The sequence below is a fragment of the Mesoplodon densirostris genome, chromosome 3, assembly GCF_025265405.1.
Source record: "Mesoplodon densirostris isolate mMesDen1 chromosome 3, mMesDen1 primary haplotype, whole genome shotgun sequence".
In the NCBI taxonomy this organism is placed as follows: Eukaryota; Metazoa; Chordata; class Mammalia; order Artiodactyla; family Ziphiidae; genus Mesoplodon; species Mesoplodon densirostris.
Window position 1 is genome coordinate 146,912,050 of NC_082663.1, and position 18,280 is coordinate 146,930,329.

The 18,280-nt window shown below is 55.5% G+C and overlaps 1 protein-coding gene across 1 annotated transcript; it reads right to left on the reverse strand.

Annotated features, from left to right (window-relative positions):
- Positions 1-7,328: 7,328 nt before the first annotated feature.
- On the reverse strand, positions 7,329-18,147 carry RAB11B (RAB11B, member RAS oncogene family). Its single transcript, XM_060094238.1, has 5 exons — positions 17,925-18,147; positions 10,516-10,711; positions 9,459-9,652; positions 9,027-9,107; positions 7,329-8,369 (listed from the first exon to the last, which is right to left on the reverse strand). Exons 1-5 carry the CDS (start codon positions 17,962-17,964, stop codon positions 8,224-8,226), a joined length of 657 nt encoding a protein of 218 aa, XP_059950221.1. The 5' UTR covers positions 17,965-18,147; the 3' UTR covers positions 7,329-8,223.
- Between the last annotated feature and the right edge of the window lie 133 nt (positions 18,148-18,280).

Below are 18,280 nucleotides of genomic sequence, written 5' to 3' on the forward strand. Positions count from 1 at the left end.
ATTAACCCTTAATTCTTCAGTGTTTCTTTCTTTCTTTGAGGCAGGCGGGGTCCTCTCTAGTTGTGGCAAGTGGGCTCAGTAGTTGAGGTGCACGGGCTTAGTTGCCCCGAGGCATGTGGGATCTTAGTTTCCTGACCAGTGATCAAACCCTCATCCCCTGCACTGGAAGGCCGATTCTTTTTTTTTTTTTTTTTTTGCGGTACGCGGACCTCTCACTGTTGTGGCCTCTCCCGTTGTGGAGCACAGGCTCAGGACGTGCAGGCTCAGCGGCCATGGCTCACGGGCCCAGCCGCTCCACGGCAGGTGGGATCTTCCCAGACCGGGGCACGAACCTGTGTCCCCTGCATCGGCAGGCGGACTCTCAACCACTGCGCCACCAGGGAAGCCCCGGAAGGCTGATTCTTAATCACTGGACCACCAGTGAAGTCCCTAGTGTTTCCTTCTTTTTTTTTTTAACCGATTGGTTTTATTAATTTTTTTAAATTTATTAATTAATTAATTTTTATTTTTGGCTGCATTGTGTCTTCATTGCTGCACTTGGGCTTTCTCTAGTTGCGGCAAGCAGGAGCTACTCTTTGTCGTGGTGCACGGGCTTCTCACTGTGGTGGCTTCTCTTGTTGCAGAGCACAGGCTCTCGGGCGCACAGGCTTCAGTAGTCGTGGCACATGGGCTCAGTAGTTGTAGCTCGCAGACTCTAGAGTGCAGGCTCAGTAGCTGTGGCACATGGGCCTAGTTGCTCCACGGCATGGGGGAATCTTCCCGGACCAGGGCTTGAACCTGTGTCCCCTGCATTGTCAGGCGGATTCTTAACCACTGTGCCATCAGAGAAGTCCCAGTTTATTTCTTAAGTAAAGCACATTCTTCCACATAATCACAGTATGATCTTCAAAATCAGGAAATTAATATGGATCCAATATCACCAGGTAATTCCCAAATCCCATTCAGAGTTTCAGTAAGTTCTTTAAAGCTCCAGCATCCGTCCCGGGATCCCATGTTGTATTTTGCTGTCTAATTCAGTCTCCTGCAGTCTAGAACAATTCCTCATTCTTTCCTTGTCTTTTATGACCTTGATATTTTTGGAGATTACTGGCTACTTATTTTGTAGAAAGCCTCTCTATTTGCTTTTCTTTAATATTTCCTCATGACATGCATTTAGGACAGAAACCACAGAAGTGATGTTGTGTTCTCAGTGCATGTATCAGGAGGCAAAGAATGTTGATTTCTTCCACTACTTATAAACTACCCTAATTATATTAACCTGATTATGTTAAAACGTTGTCTTCCAGGGACTTCCCCTGCGGTCCAGTTGTTAAGATTTCCCCTTCCAATGCAGGGGGTGTGGGTTCCATCCCTGGTCGGGGAGCTAAGATCTCACATGCCTTGCGGCCAAAAAACCAAAACATAAAACAGAAGCAATATTGTAACAAATTCAATAAAGGCTTTAAAAATGGTCCACATCAAAAAATATATTTTTTAAATAAATAAATTAATTAATTAAATGGTGTCTTCCAGGTTTCTCCAGCATGAGTTAGTGTTGCACTTATCAGTAAGTGCCTTATTGGAAAATACCATGAAACTAATTAAATATCCGCTCCTCAACAGACCTTCACCCACCAGATTTAATATTCACTGATGATTCTTGCCTGAATTAAATTTTGTTGCTGTTGTTAGCAAAGAGGGTTTTATTTTTATTTACAAGAATTCTGGAGGAGGATGGCTGCTGGCATTGATTTGGTCAAATGATATTAGGGTTAATGACGTAGATTCTCTTGGCCTTTTTCTCATGTAGCTAGATGGCTGCTGTGGCTCCAGGCAGCACATCCTCAATGAAGGCAGGAAAAAGGGAGTGGCACGGAGGTGTCTAGCATGTCTGTCTCTTCTATCAGATAATGGTTGCTAAATGATGATTGTTTTCTAATTCCATCTTTGGCACTTCCTTCCTTATTGGCTCAACAAGATGTTCCAGGGTGGTTTTTTCTTGAAATTTTACCTGCCCCAGCTCTGGACTCCACCCTTTCTCCAAGGAGCTTTCCTTCTGTTTAGTGGGGAATGATATTTAGAAACCAAGATCTGGGTGCCAGGTGGGCTCATTGCTACCACAGTATCATTATTTCTTTTCTCTTTTTGTTTTTTAAACAAATTTATTTATTTATTTATTTTTGGCTGCTTGGGTCTTCTTTGCTGTGCGCAGGCTTTCTGTAGTTGCAGCGAGCGGGGGCTACTCTTCTTTGCGGTGCGTGGGTTTCTCATTGCGGGGGCTTCTCTTGTTGTGGAGCATGGGCTCTAGGCACGCGGGCTTCAGTAGTTGTGCCTCACGGGGCTCTAGAGCGCAGGCTCAGTAGTTGTGGCACACGGGCTTAGTTGCTCCGCGTCATGTGGGATCTTCCCGGACCAGGGCTCTAACCCGTGTCCCCTGCACTGGCAGGTGGATTCCTAACCTCTGCGCCACCAGGAAGGCCAGTGTCATTATTTCTTGCTTCTCTCATTGTAATATGTTACAATATGTCCCTATATTATCTTATGTCTTTAAACCCATGAGTGCACACCAATATCTCAGATTCGAATTCAACACCAAGGTTTATCCCAGCCCCTTTATATGTTTCTAAAGTCCTGTGACTGTGAAAAACCTGGTTCCCAGGGCTTCTCTGGTGGCGCAGTGGTTGAGAATCTGTCTGCCAGTGCAGGGGACACGGGTTCAAGCCCTGGTTTGGGAAGATCGCACATGCCGCGGAGCAACTAAGCCCGTGAGCCACAATTACTGAGCCTGTACGTCTGGAGCCTGTGCTCCACAACAAGAGAGGCCGTGACAGTGAGAGGCCCGCACACCGCGATGGAGAGTGGACCCCACTTGCTGCAACTAGAGAAAGCCCTCGCACAGAAACGAAGACCCAACACAGCCATAAATAAATAAATAAATAAAATAAAAATAAATAAAATTAAAAACCTGGTTCCCGTCACACTCAGTGCTCATTCCCCAGCACCCCACCCCACCCCTGACCCCCACCCAGTGTGTAACCAAACCCTAGACACCCTGGCCAAGGCCCAGTCCCAGATATAAACTTCCTGTTTAATTCCACCCCCATTGGGCACACTGGTTGAAAGCTTGGCCCCGACAGAGGAGCTGAATCTATTCATTTTAACTAAAAAATAAATAACCAGCAAGTTTTTTTTTCATTTTTCTAGTAATTCCTTTTTATTTTATTTTACAGGAGTACAGATTGGAAAACCTATTTTTTTCTTTCATTTTGTTCTGTTCAATTTTTATGGCATTATATATAAAATCAGTAACACTGGTTATCATATGTCAATCAAAAACTGATTGGCAGTTATCCCTAGCTTATCTTTTCTTCAATTTTTTGCTTACTTTACTGTTTTCCATGTATTTTTTTTAAATTGAAGTATAGTTGATTTACAATGTCATATTAATTTCAGGTGTAGAGCACAGTGATTCAGATATATATATGTATATATATATATAAATTCTTTTTCAGATTCTTTTCCCTTATAGTTTATTACAAAATATTGAGTATAGTTCCCTGTGCTATACAGTAGGTCCTTGTTTGTTATCTATTTTATGTAAGTAGTGTATATATGTTTATCACAACCTCCTAATTTATCCCTCCCCCGTCCAGCCAGTCACTCTCGAAGTCTACTTGGGAACCAACTCAAAATCTTGACAATTATGAAGTTTGAAAATCGACAAGCAAACAAGAGAATTAAGTATTTATGCTGACTTACACCATCTGTACCTCGGGGTAACCACATAGATGAGGGGAAATTTCTCTTTATAGACCTATCCCAAAAGTAAATGAAGAAGTGGCAGATTTGACTATCACCACTTTGTAAGTCTTAATGGATTATGAATCTAGGTGATGCTTATCAGCAGGCGCTACCACCACGAATGAGAAATGCGCTGACATTACCTGCCTCCTGGGGTTATGTACACGATACCACCTATGAAGTGTCCAGTCCTAAATCCGATCAACCTCTAGATCTAACTATTCATTTACAGGAAATTCAGGGGAAAACAGGACACATTAAATGTCACCCTGGGGGCTTCCCTGGTGGCGCAGTGGTTGAGAGTCCGCCTGCCGATGCAGGGGACATGGGTTCGTGCCCCAGTCCAGGAAGATCCCACATGCCACGAAGCGGCTAGGCCCGTGAGCCATGGCCGCTGAGCCTGCGCGTCCTGAGCCTGTGCTCCACAACGGGAGAGGCCACAGCGGTGAGAGGCCCGTGTACTGCAAAAAAAAAAAAAAAAAAAAAAAAAAAAAAGTCACTCTGGGTCCATAGAGACAGAAAGCAGATTAGGGGCTGGGGGATGGGGGGAGAGGGAGTAACTGCTTAATGGATGTTGGGTTTCTTTTCAGAGTGGAGGAAAACTTCAGAGTGGTGAAGGTTGCACAACACTGTGAATACCCTAAAAACCACTGAATGTACTTTTTAAAGTGGTACTTAAATGGCGAATTTTATGTTATATGAATTTTATGTCAAATTTTTAAAAAAGCAAAAAGACACTATAGGGATGCCACTATAGTGGATCCTTAACCACTGCTCCATCGGGGAAGTCCAAAACATTTCTGTGTGTATGTGTGGAATCATGTTCTTATCTTTTATGTATCATAATTTATTTAGGTTAACACAGTTCCTCAAAAAATTAAACACAGAAGTACCATGTGATTCAGCAATTCTACTTCTGGGTATGGACCCAAAAGAAATAAAATCAGGAACTCAAACATATTTGCATACTCATGTTCATAGCAGCATGATTCACAATAACCAAAAGATGGAAGCAACCCAAGTGCCCATCAACAGATGAATGGATACACAAGAAATGGAATATCCACACAACGGAATATTATTCAGCCTTAAAAAGGAAGGAGAGGGCTTCCCTGGTGGCGCAGTGGTTGAGAGTCCGCCTGCCGATGCAGGGGACACGGGTTCGTGCCCCGGTCCAGGAAGATCCCACATGCTGTGGAGCGGCTGGGCCCGTGAGGCCCGCGTACCGCAAAAAAAAAAAAAAAAAAGGAAGGAGAGTCTGACACCTGCTACAACATGGATGAACCTTAAGGACATGATGTTCAGTGAATGAAGTCAGTCACAAGAGGACAAATACTGTCTGATTCCACTTATAGGAGGTCGCTAGAAGAGTCAGGTTCATAGAGACAGAAAGTCCAATGGTGGCTGACAGGGGCTGGAGGAGGGGGGAGGTGGAGTTAGTGTTTAATGGGGACAGAGTTTCAGTTTTGCAAGATGAAGAGTTCTGGAGATGGATGGTGCGGATGCTAGTACAATATGATACTTAATGTCACTGAACTGTACACTTAAATAGTTAAGATGGTTTTGTTTTTAAGATGGTAAGTTTTATGTTATGTATATTTTATGGTAATTATGTTTATTTTACCATTAAAGAGAAAAAAGACTTAAGAACAGTGCCTGGGGCTTCTCAGTGGTTAAGAATCCGCCTGCCAGTGCCAGGGACACAGGTTTGATCCCTGGTCCAAGGAAGATCCCACATGCTGTGGAGCAATTAAGCCCGTGTGCCACAACTACTGAAGCCCGCGCGCCTAGAGCCCGTGCTCCGCAACAAGAGAAGCCACCGTGATGAGAAGCCCCCACTCACTGCAACAAGAGAAAGCCCGCGTGCAGCAATGAAGACCCAACGCAGCCAAAATAAATAAATTTATATTAAAAAAAAAAAAAAAACAGGGCATCCCTGGTGGCGCAGTGGTTGAGAGTCCGCCTGCCGATGCAGGGGACAGGGGTTCGTGCCCCGGTCCGGAAAGATCCCACATGCCGCGGAGCGGCTGGGCCTGTGAGCCATGGCCGCTGGGCCTGCGCGTCAGCGTCCAGAGCCTGTGCTCCGCAACAGGAGAGGCCACAGCAGTGTGAGGCCCGCATAATGCAAAAAAACCCCAAAAAAACCAGTGCCTGGTACAGAGAGAACACACTGTGCTTAGTAAATCACTGAATGTAGAGTAATTGAAACAACATCGCTGTACTGTGACCCCCAAGGGCAGAGGGTCACATCATTCTTGTTCTCAGGTATGTGCCCCAGGGCTGGCCAGTCACAGATGCTCCAGAAAGATTTGATTTTTTTTTTCCTTTGGCTATGCTGCAGGGCATCCGGGATCTTAGTTCCCCTAACCAGGGATGAACCCGTGCCCCCTGCAGTGGAAGTGCAGAGTCCTAACCACCGGACTACCAGGGAAGTCTCAGATTTCATCTTCTGACTGCTTGAAACCCTTCAGGGTGCCTCACCACTTTTCCTGGCCCTCCCGACCTCTCCTTCCACCATCCGCCCTCTCCACGCCCTGCCCCGTCCAAACCCAGGGGACTTAGCGCCCCCAAGGGCTGTTATGAACGGCCCCCACCAGACCCCCAGCTCTCCCACCAACGGCCTTGGCCCTGGATACCCCTTTGGCCTGGATCACGCACCCTGACTTACTCCACCGCCCCTGCCGGAACAGCTCCTGTGGCTCTGAGCTCTTTGGGAGAGATGTGTTTGGGCTCGCCCATCCCTCCAGGCAGGGTAGCCAGAGCCTGGAGGGCATGCATCCCCCTCTCTGGTGACTCTCCTAGGGGTCAAGGGCACAAGTGGCTTTAGCCAGAGGCTGGAGCTTCTAGAACAGCTGCCGGCACTCAGTGAGAGGAAACACACATTGGGTCATGTGATCAGTGCAGGGTAGGGTGGAGGGCCCATATGGGCCTGGGGGGATGGCTATAAGCCTCCTCTGCAGTGGCAAGTGGCCCTCAAGCCAGCCCTGCCACCCAGACCAGCGGGAGAAGCTGGGTCCTGAGGAGAGGCACAGCAACAGTTGCCCGCCCACCCCGCCTCTGCACTTCTCTATCACCAGTGTCCCCCCCCACCGTGGGCCCTCCTCAAAGGTCAGTCTGGGATGGAAGGAGCTGGGGTGGGACTGGCATCGCCAACCTCCCTGGGCAAGGTGACAGGTGAGGTGGTGGCTAGGTGGGTGGGCAGTGGATGAAAGCAGTGAACCCCAACCGGGGGGCTGAGAACAGGGAGCAGCGGGCACAGCCCACCCCTTCCCAAGGGGCACCCTCCGGTCTTAGGGCTGGCTGTCCTAGGGCCAGGGAGTTTATCTGCCCAAGCCCTCGCCTTCCCTTCCTCCCTGCCACACGGGCAGCAAGAAGAAGGTCCACCCAACCACACCCTCGCCCACCCCAAGACCCCCGTGGTCAGCTCAGGGTGCTCCGCGTTGTCCTGGGCAGGGGGCTGAGCCAGGGCGGCTGGAGCTTGCAGCGAGGGACCCTGGCTCGGGAGCGCCGCCTAGTGGAGAGAAAGAAGACAAAGGCGCAGCGGCAGGTTTCTGTACAGGAAGTCGGATTATACATTTTAGTAACCGGGCGAGAGAAACGAGGCATCGGGGCAACAGTGCAGGGGCCACAGGAAGAATAAGAGATCGAGAGCTAGGGTTTGGCATAAATCTTACAAAGTGTATAAAGAATTTGTGTTTCTCTACAATAACAAAAAAACCAAAGGCTACAAGAGCGGTTGTATATACAAAACACGGAGATATTGCTTCACTTGCAAACAGGTTCCTGACCAGACAGGGAGACAAGACAGAGAGAAGGGCACAGGGAGGGGGTGGTGGGTGGAGAGCGCGCCGCGTGCAAAAAGGAGGGTGAGGTGGGGAGAGGGTCTTCTCCCAGCATCAATCTACAGGCAGGAGCTGGAGTCGCGCACGCACGGGAGAGGTCGAAGGCATGTGCGCTGCTGGCTATGCTCGGGGGAGCGGGATGCCGAGAGCCAAGAGTGTCCGTCTGCCTGGCCCCTGGCGCCTTGCTCTTCGGGCTTCAGCCTGGAATGGGGTTCTGGTTGGGAACCGGGGGCCAGCTGGGCCAGCTGGCCAGAGAGGGAGGGCGGCGATTGCTCCCCAGAGGCTACCGTGGAAAACTGGAGAAGCCTGCTCGGTGTGCCCATCCTCTTGGCCTCTGGCCGGCCCGGTCCATCCTGCCACCCTCCCCGCCCCGCTGAGATGCCCACTGGGACCCAAGGAGAGCAGGTGCAGCAGCCGGGGCTTCTAGCTTTCCTTGGGCAGGACAGGAGATGCCGCTCAACTCCTGTTCTTTGTGCGGAGCTCGATGGGAGGGCAGGAGCCAGTCACAGAGGGGCGGAGGGGGTGGGCAGGGAGGACAGGGCAGGGAGGGGTGGGCGGAGGACGAGGACGTGCACGCACGCTGAGACCAGGCGCGGGGCGGTCACAGGTTCTGGCAGCACTGCAGCTTGTTGGGTTTCTGTCCATCGGTGGTGGGTGGCACGCTGATGTCCACCACGTTGTTTCCGGGGGACTCGTCGTGCGCTGCGCGGTCCGCGATCTGCTTCTGTGACACAATGCGGTAGATCTCTGCGGGGGCAGGAGCGGGGAGAACGACACAGGGTGAATGTGCTGCATGCCCCCAATCTCGGTTACCTCCCCCTCCCACAGGACTCATCTGGATGTCACCTCCTCACGGTAGCGCCCTGGATGCTGAGCTGGATCCCCTTCCAAAGGCTCCCACTGTGCCCTGTGCACCCCCATCACGTCAGGGGGAGCCATGCCATGGGCTGGGCTCCTGGAGGCTCCCTGCCCATCCCCAATGCTGGCTGTGTACTCAGCGAGGGAAGGACCCATATCTGTTTGCAGATGTAACTCCCAGCCCAGGCCTCTCATTCTTTAAGATCAGAGGCCCTCCTCCCTCAGGAGAAACTCCCAGAAGCCCAGGGGCTCTGGGACCCTGAGACCACCTGCCTCCCCAGCTGACCCTGTGGGCTGTTCTCTAGTGAAGCCATGGCAGGGCCCATCTACGGGAGCTGGGCTTAGAGGGTCTCTGTGCCCTGAGTGCCAGCAGGGGTGGGATCTGGCCTCACGCTGTGGAGGGTGCCCTGTTTGTCCTCATGTCCAGACTGAACAGCAGTTTTAAGGAAGGAAGGTTCAGGGGCTGCGTTCTGGAGCACGTGACCCATGTGGCTGGTGCCCTTCCCACGCCCACCCTCTGTGATCCCAGCTGGGCCCTGTGACCACCTGTGAGAATGTTCTTGAAAGCTTCCTCTACGTTGGTGGAATCCAAGGCTGAGGTCTCAATGAAGGACAAATTGTTCTTTTCTGAAAGAGAGAATATTTGCACAGGTGAGTCAGCTGGTGGAGGTGGGGGAGGGTGGTCCCCTATACCCTCCTCTTGGGGACCATGGCTGCCTGTCCGCTCACCTGGCTCAGGAAATGAAGGGCTGGGGCCGAAGGGGTAGGACGGAGATGCCCACCCCTGCAGCCATGGGCACGGCCAGGGAAGATGCACCTGGTGCAGGGGAGCTGCCTGCATTCCAGATGCTTCTCGGATGCTTCAGTCAGAGTCTCGCTCTCAGGAGTGTGGCACCTAGAGGCCCTGGCCAGAGCAGATGGCCCGTACTGACACCTAGCAGCCCTCTGGCCACGCCCTCTGGCCCAGCGTGCGCTCACCTGCGAAGGCGCGGGCCTCATCCGTGGGCACGGCCCGCAGGTGGCGCAGGTCACTCTTGTTGCCCACCAGCATGATGACGATGTTGCTGTCGGCGTGGTCCCGCAGCTCCTTCAGCCAGCGCTCCACGTTCTCGTAAGTCAGGTGCTTGGCAATGTCATACACCAGCAGCGCGCCCACGGCACCACGGTAGTACCTGCAGGGACGGGGGCAGGGCCCAGGCATGAGCCGAGCCAGCGTCCCTGGGGGCCCCCCAGGCTCTGTGGGCAGTGGCTCCTTGGCCCGAGGGGTGGCCATCAGGGCCTCGAGGGAGGGGCGCGTGTCCTGAGGCCCTGGCTCCACTCCCCAGATTCAGCTCAGGAATGGGGAGGCCTAAGGAGGGAGTTTGGGATCTGGGGTCAGAAGACACCCACGGGGTCAGCCACCAAAAGGGGAGGAGGAAAACAGTGACTGTGCAGGGAAAGGGCAGAAGCTCTAATGCCTGCCGTGGCCCTGCCCGCCCAGAGCACCAAGGAGATGGATGGACACACATCCACTCCAAGGGATCAAGGAGCCGAGAAGGTGACCAGGCCTCGGTGGAGGGATTCCAGAAGACAGCAAGTGACCGACAGGGAATGGCCAGGAGTTGGGAGGGTCAGGGAAGAGGCAGTCGAGGGGGTCCTGATGGTGGGGTGGCCACAGGAGGGCCAGGGGTGCCAGGGCTGCACCTGGAAAAGGAAGGCTGGGAACACGGCTGGGCAGGGTGGGCCGAGCAGGCAGGCTGGGGAGCGGGTAGGGCCTGATAACAGCCCTCACCGTGTAGCCAGCGCCCGGTGACACTGCAGTGCCTCAATGGGATGCCAGGGGTCAGAGGGGCTGTGGGACATGCCCACCTGGGGTCACAGCGTGACCAAGCCTGGGCACTGGCCTTTCAGAGGGTCCCACAGCTCCTGGGGGTCTTGTCCCTCCACCCTGTGCCCCCTGCTCTTGGGTCTGTGCTCTCCCCTTCCCCCGCCACCCCCCCAGCCCAACTCCTACCCATCTCTTGGGGCCCACGGCCTCCCCGGCCCCACCACTCACGCTGAGGTGATGGCGCGGTAGCGCTCCTGGCCAGCGGTGTCCCAGATCTGCGCCTTGATGGTCTTGCCATCCACCTGGATGCTGCGGGTGGCGAACTCCACGCCGATGGTGCTCTTGCTCTCCAGGTTGAACTCGTTGCGGGTGAAGCGCGATAGCAGGTTGCTCTTCCCCACGCCCGAGTCCCCGATGAGCACCACTTTGGGGGCGGGGAGGGATATGAGTGAGCCTCCCTGGGTCAGAGGGGGGCAGTGCCCCCGAGCCAAGACCCCACATGCTGCCCACGTCCACCCACAGAACCTTCACAGTGGCGCCCCGGGTGCTGCAGAAACACGACAGCCAGTGACGGGGCAGAGTTGCAGCTGTCCTGGGGCCCCTGGCCCAAGGCACCACGTTTCCTGGTACAGAAGCGAACAGGGTCCTTCAGAGCAGGGCTGCCCCTGCTCTGATGGGACACAGGGATCCAGGCATCCCGGCAGAAGGCAGCTTGGGGATGCATCAACTCCCAAACCTCCACGGCAGCCTGGTGACCTGGGCAGCCAGGCATGCCTGAGAAAGCCCCAGGGCTGGGTGACCTTGGGCAAGTCACTTAACGTCTCTGGGCTGCCTTTTCCACAGGTGTGAAAAGGGAGACAGTAACAAGAGGTACCTCGGGGAGGGGGACACGGGAATGCCTGGGATCAGAACTCAGCCAGCATCTCCTATGCTAAGATGGGGCGGGGCGGGGGGCGGGTCAGATCGTCCTGCAGGGAGATGGGAACAAGGGCCCTCCTGAGCAGCGCAGGGCAGAGCAGGGCAGGCATAGGCAGGTCTTACCCTCCATCCCTCCCTTTATTGAGCTTCCTGCCGCCACCTGTAGAAGCCCTGCCTCTAGGGGCCCAGCTGCTCCAAGCTCTAGGCTGGAGGGTCCTGGGCCTGGAGGGCTGCGCTCTGACCCAGGACACAATGGGGACTTGTGTCAGTGTGTGCATAGGTGTGTGTGCGGCGCAGAAGAAACAGCCTTTCTTTCCGGATGCCCCAGCTGGAAACCACAGGGACCCCCAAGTGTGGGCCTTAGGCTCTGGCACCCCAGGGTAGCTCTGGCTCGTGGGGAGCCATGGGGGCTGCAGACTTGGTCACCCAAGCCCCCAATGAAAAGTTTTTCCTTGATGAGAACTTCTATGTGTATGTGTTCAGATTCCTGCTGCTTCTCACCACTTCCACTGCTCCCCGACCCCAGGCCATCATCACTCCCGTCACTCCCTGTTGCTGCGACAGCCTCCTCCCTGGGGCCCGCCCTTACATTTACTCTAAGCTTCAGCCAACAGGCTGTTTTCCTCTTGGCCGCCAGAGGGTGCCTGTGAGCACCCTGCGTGGGTCCCATCCCTCCTCTGCCTACAGCCTTCCAGGGCTCCCACCTCCATAGTCCTCCTGGCAGCCCACAGGGCCGTGCATTACCTGCCCCGTCCCCTCCCTGCCCTCACCTCCTCCCTCTCTCTCCCTTGCTCACTCTGCTCCAGACACACGGGCCTCCCTGCAACGTTACCCTTTGCCTGGAGTGTTCTTCCCTAGGTACCCACCAGGCTCCTGCCCTCATCTCCTCTGTGTGGCCCCTCGGATGGCACTTGATCGAGGAGGCTCCCTGCAGCCACCCTCTTAAAACCCCCCTCCCAGAACTTCGCTGGCGGTCCAGTGGTTAAGACTCCGCGCTTCCACCGCAGGGGGCCCAGTTTCGATCCCGCGTGCTGCAACTACGAGCTGGCATGACGCAACTAAAGATCCCGCACGCCGCCACTAAAACCCCGGCACAGCCAAATAAATAAATAAATAAATAATTTTTTAAAAAACCCTAAAACCCACTCCCCCCAACACGCCCCATTCCCCTCCCCTACCTTTCCCCCATAGCTCTCCCTACCCTCTCACACTCACCAGGTTTCCCTTATAGATTTTTTTTTTGTCATTGTGCCTCGAGGGCAGCCATCTCAGTCCGATTCCCTGCTGTATCCCCAGGACCTGGTGCACTGCCCGGCGCACGGGACTCACCTGAGCAATGCCTGTCGAATGAACAAACGCCAAAGTGGCTGGCGGAGCTCCCCAGGCCCACCTCCCCCCACACTGGAAGATGCCCAGGTCACCATCCTTGGGCCACAAGTAAGGAGGAGGCAGGCCAGGCAGCCCCCAGGACCCAGCACCCTCTCTGGACAGGCTGCTTTAAGAGCCAAGAACAACAAGAACAGGAAGAACGTTCCGTGCTGAGAAAGCTCTGGATGTGCCATCACCTCACATATGCATCACATGACCCATTTTACAGATGAGAAACTGAGGTGCAGACAGGGGAATTACCAGCTTAAGGCACGTGGTCACCAAAGGTAGAGGTGGGGTCTGAGCCCGTGCATAGCTGCAGGCTCGCTCCCACCCCCCAACCAAGCTCAGCAAGCAGCAACTTGCCCAGGGCCACCCAGCTGGAGAGTGGTCCAGCAGGATGTGAACCCAGGTTTTCTGGATCCAGGGCTGAGCTCAGGGGTCTGGGTTCCGCTTCCTCTTCTCCCACCATCTGGAGTATCCTGAACCCCTAGAGTAGCTAGCAAACTCCTATTTGTCCTTCAAAATCCCTGGGTTCAGGCTTCTCCTCTTCTCCCAAACCACCACGTGGCCTAGCCCACAACACCTGTGATGACAGTGCCAGTGTCCTCCCCTGACACTGGGGGCACCCAGCATAAGAATGCCAAGCTGACTTCAGAGAAAGGTGGAAAGAGGTGAATGGACATGGGCCTGGGGCTGAGGGCCAAGGGCGCCCAGCCATGCCAGTAGGGCCATGACTGGACTGACCATAGGGCCCACTGTCCACACTCTCACCCCGTCACCTCGTGCCCATGGCAGCTGCAGGAAGCTGGCCAAAACCAGGGAGGTCTGCATATAGTTCTCACATCCTCAGGAACAGAACAGGAAATGAGGAGGAGGGTCCTTTTGGGCCCTTGCCTGTATCCTCCCCACCCTCTCACTCCCTTCCCAGCCCTGTCCAGCTGTCCAGCCTCGGGGTCCCCTCTGCCGCATCAGGGTTCTGCCCCGGCCCAGCCAACCATTTCCTCAGCCCCTCAGGCCAGGCCCAGCCCTAAAGGCTTTGTTACGGAGTTCTCAGGGCCACCCCAGGGAGAGATGTTCACATCATCGTGTACAGTTGGAGACACTCAATACAGAGTGACCAAGTTCCCTGGCCCAAGGTCACCCAGTGAGAACAGTGGGGGCCAGAGCAGAACAACAGCCACCAGCTGCTGCCCGGACAAACGGCGGGGAGGTGGGGCTGCCCCCGCGGTCCCTGGCACGCAGTGCCCAATGCAGAAGTGGCCGGCAGGGCAGCGGCTGGGCTGGTCCCGTGTGCAGGATGGAATGAGAATGGCATTGTCCAAGATACAAGTCATCTGTTGTCTCCGGGAAAGAAAGGGCCCTTGAGGACACAGCCCCCAGCATTTCCACAGGAGTTGGTGGCATCACTGGCCGGGACACGGTCCCCCTGGGCACACCAGTTGGCTGGCAGATCAGGCAAGCCCAGTTGGCAAAAACAAAGAGCTGGCACCTCTTGGAAGCCCTTGGTCCTCTGGCCCGCCCCACGACAGTGTGGCACAACTGGGGCCCCCATTCTGACACTCAGGTCACCGAGTGGCCATTGGGGGCGCTTGGCTCCCCAACTCCAGGCAGAGCAGGGCTCCACCCCTCCCCGAGGAAGCAGGCCCTGCAGATCCCAGGCCCCAGGGACTGGCAGGGGGAGGAAGAGCCAGAGCTATTCCCCAGCGGAATCAGAGAGCAGAGGACAGGTGCTCCAAACCGGGGCACAGGCAGGGCCACCATTCATAATGGGGGCGGCTGGTGTGCTCGGGTCCCAGACCAGCCGGCCAGGTGTGAGGCCTGCTCAGGCTGGAGAGCCAGGAGGCTGCCTCGGGAGTACTTGGTGAGCACTGGGGCCGGCCTGTTCCCTGGGAGTGAGTGGGGGGGGCTCTGGGAAGGCCTTGCTGGCCCTTGGGGACCTAGCTGCTCGCACTGTGGCCCCTGCCGCCCAGTCCATCAGAGGAGAGTTTGGGGCGCCCCCAGGGATTGATCGGCAGGCTGGGAAAATGGCCCTTCGCTGAAAAGGATAAAATGTTAGCAGGATAAATGTGACGATCTATAATTAGGTACAAATAAACAACCTCACTCCTGGGGGGGGATAAGCAGGGAGGAAAACAAGCTGCACAGGGGGCTGGGGGGGGGCTGGAACACCCAGGGGGATCTGCTGGCCTCTGCCGGGAGGTCAGGGGAGCCAACCTGTGACATGGCTGCCAAAAAAAGCAAGTCAGTGGTGGGAAGGCTGGAGAGGGGGGGCAGCCAGTGTCCCACGTGAGAGGTGTGGCCCCTCTGTGCCCAGGGCAGAGCCAGGGGAAGGTGACTGAAGCCTGGGGGAAGCTGGGCGCGGGATGGGGGATGAGAGGGTCACAGCCCCCCTCCACTCCTGAAGGACTCCCCGCACCAGGCGGCAGGGCTGGGGAGACGTACGGTGAGAGTACCGGTCCTTGTCAACCCTTCTGGCACACCTGTGTCCTGGACACCTCTCTACTGCCTAGGCCTGACCCTCTGCAGGCCACGGGGTCTCAGGAGGGGTGCAGTGTATTCATGTTTCAGTCTACCTGCCATATTTATGGCCAGTGATGCCATGGTGGCAGCTTGCCTGCCTGCTGGCTTCCTTCCTTCCTTCTATGAGTCAGAAAGAATTTCCTTTTCCTATTTAAATGAGACAAAAACTGAGTGGATTTAAAAACAAATATTAGGGGCTTCCCTGGTGGCGCAGTGGTTGACAGTCCGCCTGCCGATGCAGGGGACACGGGTTCATGCCCTGGTCCGGGAAGATCCCACATGCCGCGGAGCGGCTGGGCCCGTGAGCCATGGCCGCTGAGCCTGCGCGTCCGGAGCCTGTGCTCTGCAACGGGAGAGGCCAGAGCAGTGAGGGGCCCGCGTACCGCAAAAAAAAAAAAACCCAAATATTAGGGGACTTCCTTGGTGGCACAGTGGTTAAGAATCCACCTGCCAATGCAGGGGACACAGGTTTGAGCCCTGGTCTGGGAAGATCCCACATGCCGCAGAGCAACTAAGTCTGTGCGCCACAACTACTGAGCCCGTGTGCCACAACTACTGAAGCCCACGCGCCTAGAGCCTGTGCTCCACAACAAGAGAAGCCACTGCAATGAGAAGCACGGGAACTGTATCAAAGAGTAGCCCCCGCTAGCCGCAACTAGAGAAAGCCCACATGTGCACAGCAAAAAAGACGCAACACAGACAAAAATTAAAAATAAATTTATAAAAACAAACAAATATTAAAAGACAATAGAGGCATTAAGTGTGAAGGTGAGGTCTCAGAGGACCAGTTTGGTAAACGCTGACCTTGTGAGTTACACTTTCGCTTCTGACCTGGCTTGAGACAGTCAGCAGGGCACCTGCTCTACTCAGAAAAGGAGCCCAGTGGGAGAGGGCAGCGGGGCAGGCAGGCACCGCCCCCCCCACCCCCACCAGCTGTGGCAGTAGTGTTTCCAGGAAGAGGACTCCGGAGATGAATCCTGAGAAGCGCACAGCCTGCTCCATTGCCCCTGACCCAATAACTGGACTTCTGGGAACATACTTCAAGGAAATAACCCAAAGGGCAAAAGATGACTCGTGCAAACACTTGGAGCTGGGTTATTTACAACAGCAAACGGCTGAAAATAACAAGTGGGGAATGACCACGGAAGCACTGGGAGGAACGCCCCCTGACCTTGTAGTAACACATCCAGGTGGGTGCCAGCCAGGACCTGGGGAGCAGCTGCCTCAGGGTGGGCTGAGTAGAGACAGGCACCAGCTGCAGCAGGACTGGCGTCCAGTCCACCTGTCACCCGTCCCCAAGGCCCTGACAGAGCTTCCTCTGCCTCTAAAGTGAGACCCCAAGGTTCAGTGGGCACAAGGGCCTGGGCCCAATCCTGCCGACCACACAGCCTCACTTGCCAGCAACGTATCAGCCTGCAGGCAGCTCCTCGAGCCCATGGTGCTGTGTGACAACTCCGGACCTTTGCATGGGGACTCGCCCTGCCCAGAAACCTTTTACCACGTGGATATCCCAGGTAGGAAGCGCTCCATCCCATTTTCTACATTCCCAAGGTCCCCAGAACCCCAGACCCAACCAGGGATAATACCATAGACACACAGGCCACACTCCCAGGGATGGCCAAGCTCCCCCAACGAGGGAAAGATGTCAGTGGCTGGCATGGGAAGCACACCCTCATGCAGCAGGCAACATGGCAAAGGTGTCCTGTGTGCGTCCAGGGGTTAGCTCTCAAGGGTGACCAATGCCAGCCAGGGAGCCCAGCACAGCAGCACAGGACCTGGCCAAAGCCTAGGTTGGCACAAAAGGCACTGGAAAGTCAGTGACCCCTAAGCTGCCTGACCTTCCTAGGCCTTACTTGAGGCTCCTAGAGCCCTCTGTTGCCTTGGCAGGGAAGATCCTCCAGCAGGTTGGAGGAGACCGTCTGACAACCCCAGTCCCAGAACTTGGCCACAAGCTCCCCCAGATACACTCCTTAGTGGTCTGGGTTCAAATCCTGCTTTAATACTTAAACTGTCCCTCCAGTTTCCAGGTCCATAAAGAGAGATGCTGGATAATATGGATCTCACAGGGTTGTGGTGAGGATTTCAATGAATTCATGTGTGTAAAGTGCTTAGAAAAGCGCGGGTGCTTGGACAGCGCTCTCAAGAGATCTAAGAGTTAAGACATAATTATTGCTGTTAACCACCAGGCCTGGGTTCAGCACACACAGTCCCCCGCCACCACGCCAAGTGCCACTCCACGCAACTCCGACTCTGCTCCCCAATCCAGGGTCCACCCCCCCACCCCCGCCACACACGCACCTCAACCCCCGTTGTCCGTCCCTCCCTTCCCGGGCTCCGCCCCCAGATGCACTACCACCAATCAAGACTGGCCCCTCCTAGTCCATGAGAGCACCACCCCCACCCGCCCACCCTAGCCCACTTATTGGACACACCCACCACGTCCTAGCCCCGCCTCTAACGGACGCGCCCCCATCACGAAGGGAGCTTTCCACCCAGCCCGGCCCGCCAAATGCTGGGGCGGCCCCGCCCCCTGAATGCCCCGCCCCTAACGGCCTCTCCCACTGCCCCGGGCCCCACCCCCCTGGGCCCTGGCCCCGCCTCGGAGCATCCCGGGCCCCCAAGCCTCTCTGGACAGCCTGCCCCGCATGGCTGCGCATCCCGGCCCGAACTTGACCAAGCCCGGCCTGCACTGGCCATCCCGGCTGCCTGGCCTGCCAGGTCCCAAGCCTCGGGCTCCGGCCTGGGCCCAGAGGCCTGGAGCGCAGCCTGGGTGCTTGCCCGGCGCCTCGCCGCCGCCCGCTCGCCCTTCTGTGCCCCACCAACCGCACCTTTGAATAGGTAGTCGTACTCGTCGTCCCGAGTCCCCATTGTCCTGGCGCTTCCGGCGGGATTGGCGACTTCGCAGCCCCACCACAAACACCCGACGGGGGCGGAGCCGGCGCCGCGCAGAGCGGCGGCCAGATGGCCAATCAGCGATGGGTGGCGTAGCGACCGGCACCCAGAGAAGCCAATAAGAGGCGGAAGCAGAGCCCCCGGGGTGGGCGCCGCCGGAGATCCACCTTCTTCTCCCTCGGTCTCCTGGAGAAAGGCGGAAGGAATGCGGACCTTTCTGAAGTGACGGCCTCGCCAGCCTATCACAGGAGAGCTCTGGAAGGCGGGGCGGAAAACTGGAAGAATGAAACGG

Bases quoted from the DNA above. Each gene is read 5' to 3' on its own strand.
- RAB11B (XM_060094238.1), bottom strand. From the start codon at position 17,964: ATGGGGACTCGGGACGACGAGTACGACTACCTATTCAAAG. The intron at 10,712-17,924 runs GTGCGGTTGGTG...CCGCCCCCAAAG, and splicing joins GTACGACTACCTATTCAAAG to TGGTGCTCATCGGGGACTCG. The intron at 9,108-9,458 runs GTGAGCGCACGC...TCTCTCTTTCAG, and splicing joins TGAGGCCCGCGCCTTCGCAG to AAAAGAACAATTTGTCCTTC.